The sequence below is a fragment of the Cydia pomonella genome, chromosome 12 (assembly GCF_033807575.1).
Source record: "Cydia pomonella isolate Wapato2018A chromosome 12, ilCydPomo1, whole genome shotgun sequence".
Classification (NCBI taxonomy): domain Eukaryota; kingdom Metazoa; phylum Arthropoda; class Insecta; order Lepidoptera; family Tortricidae; genus Cydia; species Cydia pomonella.
Window position 1 is genome coordinate 5109031 of NC_084714.1, and position 6000 is coordinate 5115030.

At 36.1% G+C, this 6000-nt stretch overlaps 1 protein-coding gene across 3 annotated transcripts; it reads right to left on the reverse strand.

Moving 5' to 3' along the window:
- Positions 1-923: 923 nt before the first annotated feature.
- Positions 924-6000, reverse strand: LOC133523311 (phospholipase A1 member A-like). Of its 3 annotated transcripts, none has more exons than XM_061858817.1 (4): positions 5245-5999; positions 4453-4569; positions 3820-4111; positions 924-2190 (listed from the first exon to the last, which is right to left on the reverse strand). In XM_061858817.1, the coding sequence occupies exons 3-4, from the start codon at positions 4053-4055 to the stop codon at positions 1572-1574; spliced, it is 855 nt and encodes a 284-aa protein (XP_061714801.1). In that variant the 5' UTR covers positions 4056-4111; positions 4453-4569; positions 5245-5999; the 3' UTR covers positions 924-1571. The 3 variants fall into 3 exon arrangements, with proteins under 3 accessions (XP_061714801.1, XP_061714799.1, XP_061714800.1); XM_061858816.1 differs by having other exon boundaries at positions 927-2190; positions 4449-4569; positions 5245-5997; XM_061858815.1 differs by lacking the exon at positions 4453-4569 and having other exon boundaries at positions 925-2190; positions 5245-6000.

A 6000-nucleotide genomic window follows, 5' to 3' on the forward strand; every position in this document is an offset into this window, starting at 1 on the left:
AAATATTTTTAATTTTCTCGTTTATCCCCCAAAATTGGCCCCTATGTTTAAGATTCATTTATTTAAGTTACATGTCCGTCTTTGGGTCACAGGTCACATATGTGTACCAAATTTCAATTAAATTGGTCCAGTAGTTTCGGAGCATTTGCATTAGGCTGTGACAGACGGACAGACAGACAGACGCACGAGTGATCCTATAAGGGTTCTGTTTTCTCCTGTTGAGGTACGGAACCCTAAAAACAAATGTATATGGATAATATTGTTATTATTTATTTATATACATGTTTTGAAGACTGCGTGAAACGTGACATGGTTTCTTTTGACATCGATAGGGACATTTGAGAGGATCTCGCGTCAGATCGTGATAGATGGAGGAGTTCCATCGCGAAAGGTCGCGATCTTCACGACAACGCGTGGTTCCTAGACCTTGCCTGAAAACGAGCGAAGAGGCGCATCCCACCTAAACTTGTTGCCAACATGGCTTCCTCCTTTAGCTGCCACAAATGTGGTCGCAAATGCTGGTCTCGCATTGGCTTATACAGCCAAGAAAGACGTTGTCCCTCACATACAATTTGTATGATACAAACGCTGCATAAATCATCTGTCAAGATGTTAAAGGCCTTATGACGATATACATGTAAAATTGCATCTAACGGCATTTAATTTACTTACGTTTTATATCCACTGACCCAAGGTCCGTGCAAATAATCAGATTACCTCCTTTTACGTTCTTTCAAAGCAAAATTTGCTTTAAAAAAAAGTGGTATTTCGTCAATTGTATAACCGGTGCCCTATTGATTTTCCGACAAACAATACGCCGATTTTCGATTCGCAGACGGGTTCTTTGGCCGAGTAACAATTGGCAGAATGTCATTAGGCATAATAGTCGTTTGTACGAGTAGTCAATACGCAGAACATTAATACGCATATTTACATTTCATAATAACATTTTGCCAATCGTTACTCGGCCAAAGAACCCGTCTGCGAATCGTTGTCGGCGAATCGAAAATCGGCGTACTTACAGTTTGTCGGAAAATCAATAGGGCACCCTATAATTAATATCACATATTTAATTGTACGATTGTAACTTATCTAAGTGTAGTATCCAATTTAAAAGTAATTGACACCTAGCTTTTAAGTGTATTTCGTTTCCTGTCTATTTTAAATATATGGTGCACAATAAAGAATATTTTACTTACTTACTGACAGCATTTTAAAATTTTAGTTTATTGTGTAGATTTTATTTGAACATAATATGAGAAGTTGTGGATTCAGATAATTAAAATGAACTTTGAATTATATAAAAAGAAGAGTTATACAATAAAGTGATATTATTTTTACCCAATACAACTTTTTTCATTTTACCCAATACAACGTTAGTTTACTATATTTCTGGATACTTTTGTGATTTATTTGCCTACTTATAGTATTTAATATTCAAAGAATACATCACGTCAGCGCCTAAATGTGATATCTTACATTAATACAATATTTGTTTTAGTCTCATTCAATCAACTTATTTCACTTGAACCATCATTTAAGGATGTCGAAACATGAAACATTCCCATCTTTTATTTCTTCAACCCTCTCTTCCCCATAGCATACGGGTACCAGTTACTCGTCTGAAGATAATAGATTCCTGGTTTACTTCTATCAGTATATAAATCTAATGTATTAGTGACCATTGGTTTTAAATCGTAGCAGTCACCATCTCTGACCTGCTGCATCGTATCGCAACGCACACCGATGAAAGTACCAGGGTTGTGTAAAGCTGATAGCCAAAGTAAGTATCCTCTGAGATGACTGCAAACGATGTCACAGGGTAGCCAAGATATGTCTCCTGTCTGGTAATCTCCTCCGTTGGCGTAGAACATAACATGTCCGACAGGGAGGTCTATGCCGAAACCGTCCATGTTTGTGACAACCGCACGGACGAAATCAGCGTCGGAAGGGTCCAGTCTTTGGTCTGGTGCTGCCTGTCTAAAGCAAGGCCCGGCAGCATCCAGGGCAGTGAGTGAGGAGATGTTTTGGCCGGTCATTTGACGGTAGTTCTTGGCGATGAAGCTCATGGTGTGAGCGCCGAGGCTTAGACCGATGAGCTCCAGCTTTTTTGGGTCAAGGCCGTGTGCTGTTAGCTTAACCAGCATTTCGGCTACGTGCTTGCCGATTGGTCGTATTACTTGTGAGGCGCTGAAAAATAAAAAATTCTATCTGAAGTATAAACCGGTAATTATTGCAAAATTTAAAGAAAAGCATTGGAGACAAAATAAAAAAAGCACTTTTCTGACAGTTTTGCTTTATTTTCTTTAGTCGGGGAAAATTAAAAAAATCGATATCGTATCCTTGTTTAACATAGCCTGCCATTGAATGGCTTTAAAACGGTGGTTTGGTACAAAATAGTTCTTGTCTTTGGCTACTCGTAACGATGGTCGCGATTGTCCTTTTATTAGTAATTAGTTATAGAGTGCGTATTTTTAATATAACCGCAAACTTAAACTAGACGTAGGTTTTAGTGGTATAAAACCATTCTGATAGATTGTTTTAATTTAGTCTTAACTACCAGATCATAATTATTTTTCTATTTTTTTCGAGCGGCAATGTATGTCTCGAATATCATGGTCACTTATGACGTCATGTCATTAAATGCGACGTTTTGAGTTAAAACAAAGTATTGATACATTGCTTGCTGAATTATGTTGTATGGAAAAATAAAATTCGTCTGTTTTTTATAAAACCCTAAAGTATGTTTATTAAAGCTTAAACTAACTACCCTTTGGTTATGCGGTCGTATCAATCAAACAAACACGCTGTAGACTGTTTTGTCAATTTTGGGCATGATAAGCAATGATAAGCAAGTTTACGGAAATTAACTATCATTTGGACGACGCGCGACGTACGAGTAAGTACGATAAATTAATAATGCTTTCTAGGATTCTGAAAAGTATAAAAAATCATTGTAATCCTATTAAGTAGGTGGCAGGCAGAATAGCACAGGATAGAAATAAGTTCCGAGAGATGGCCGCCGACGTCAGATAAGGACATGCCACAACAAGAAGAAGAAGATTAAGTACTCGTAGGTAGCAAATTATACGGGTGTCCTTCTGAATGCCTAACAACGTTTGGCCTAAAATCACTTGGCCTAACTGCTATGGACTAATGATCACTTGGCATAACAGTTACTTGGCGCAATGATAATTTTGCATAATGTATTGTTTTACCTAAATGTTATGTTTTCTAAGCATTTTTGTCCTAATGGTGAGTATCCCTAATGGTTTGTTGCATATTATATGAAATCCCTATTATAGTGTGAACTATAATGTGATGCCCGAACTGTTTTGGCCTAATGGGTACTGCTCTAATTATCAGTTGTCATCATATTATTTTCCATATATGCAGTAATGAACTCGCAAACGAGGTGCGAATTCTGCCTTAATGGTTGGCGCTTGTAAAATTGTCGGTGTTGGGAATGTTACGATTGTGGTAAGTGTCATTAGGGAAAAACAAATTAGGCCAAAACGAAATCAGCCATTGTGGAATAGGGCAACCACAATTCGGCCATACGAGTATTAGGGCAAGTGTTGGTTATGCCAAATAATGTTAGGCAATGATAATTTAGGCCAAAAAACTTTAGGCATTCCGATATAGATCCAAATTATACGTATTCTGCAAAAGTGATTGTTTTACTGCAGTAGGTACTAAAAACGAACACCGTCTGTTTGTCTGATGTTATTAAGTATAGTCTAGTCATATAGATTTAGCTTTTTATGACGAAAATGACAGACCAAACTGTATAAGACATTATTAGCATTGCATACTCACAGTGGATATAACCGTGCAGTAAACTCCAAAGTATCCAACAGCAGCACATTATATCCCGAATCCTTATATACTTGCCCTAGTTCACTCCCTAGAGGCCAACTAGTAGAATCCAAGTAACCGCCACAGTATAGTAACGTCTTCTTACTAAAGTCTATATCCTTGTTCTTGGCTAGGTTCCCTATGTGGTAATAATCGTATGATCTTGTTAGTCTGTGGTCTTTGTTCATCACTGTCATGTACAGTTTCTTTAGGCTTTTTGGTTTAATGGCGACGGGTTTGTCTGGGTTTGGACCTGTTAATGAGATAGAATTTATAGAATCAAAACAATGAAGCAATTCTACTTTTTCATATAATTTAGAATATAACATTTATAAATAATATATCTCGATCATAACCAAAATTTAAATATAAAAATGCGTGTTGACTTTGAAAGTCAATTTTGAAATTTTTGGACACAAAATTTAGATACATAGTGAAATTTGGTTCAAAATGATTTCTTATGTGACGTAAGAGAATGAAGAAATGAAGTTTGTGATTCAATATATTAAACATAATCTTTTATCTGTGGCAAAACAAATGTATATTTGCGTACGTATAAATTATCACAGCTATCACGACTTCTGTCTTACCCACTTTTTGCAATCCTGCACCAAACTAACTGTATCTGGTAAGCCTGGTAGAGATGGTTGACTGGTGGAGAATGTCTTAAGGCGTTAAGTCCGCCATTTGTACTGCTAATTTCTTTATTTTCTAAATTTGTAAAATAAAGTTTAAATAAATAAATAAATATTAAAACAAAAATGAGTGAACAGTAGCGTCCTGAATAATACAAAACAATTATTCTATTTTAAATTATATATATAGATGACTTATAAATATACGATTTAAAATACTGAATAATATAACTTTCAATAAAAAAATATATCATTTTGGTTAAGGGCTTCTAATTAACTCAAATGTTTCACGGCGTGATGTTAGTAGACAATACGGATGCGTGACCGGTTTCCTAAATAAATAACTAAACACACACATACATACATTATGACCATACATACATACATATACATTGAAACTAGACTTGGCCTCGAACTAAGGGGCCTATTAAGAAATCATTGCGTGTATACGCTAAGAACCGTCTGAGTAAAGTAGCAGAATATAAAACAGCCTTCTGGCAACTAGGCTTAGTTGCCGTCCCGCGTTCGGAACCCGGTAAAGGCATATTTGTATGTTCATCATGAATATTTATTTTGCTCCTGAGTTATGCATGTCATCTATGTACCTATCTGAGGTAGGTAAGTACTTATAGCGTCGCCTAGTACCCTCAGTAGATACAAGCTTTGCTTAGTATGGGACAAGGTCGATCAGTTGGCCCCAAATATTTATTAATTTATTTAGTTACCAACTGTAAGGTTTATAGATACTTACATTCGGAAACCACTCCAAATGGGTAACGATCGACTTCTTTAGTAAATTCTGCCGCTGTCACGAACACGAACATAAACACTACAAAGTATGTCCTCAACATTTCATGGGTTAGATCCATTTTCACAAGACGTCCATACATCATTATGTGTAACAAATATAATATTTAAATCAAACAATGATTGTGTCTCCTTTGATTTTTTACTATCGCTTTTTATGTAAAATATCATAAATAACGCTTTACGAGGCAAAATATAACTACAAAATTTAGTTCCCAGAATTGAACCTGCAATCTTTCATCTCAACGAAACTAGAGGTTCTTTGAGGGAGTTTCCTATAATAATAAGATTTTTAAATCACTTCACACTTTAAATATTCTCATAAATCCCGCTGCAGTGATAGGATCACTTTAATTTAGAAATATAACTACGACTAGGCCGGTTTGGTTTAAGATTTTTTTTAACTGGTCATAAACGTGCTAAAAACCGCAATGCCAAAGAACTAATCAGCGAACGTTTGAGTCCGGCTGACCTTTTATAAAGAAACGTCCTGCGTGGTTAAAAAACCCTACGGCCGTAAACAATGCTGGCCGATAGGCGCTTCTTAAGAGGCAACAGGAGTGGTCATTTCTCCATACAAACGTACTCGACTGTTTCCTCCGTGGGTTTTGAAGCTAGAGCAATGATTTTTTTAACACAGATTATTATTATTAACATCTCTGTCGGACTGTTTTGATTTTTTGATATTTTTGTTTCTTAA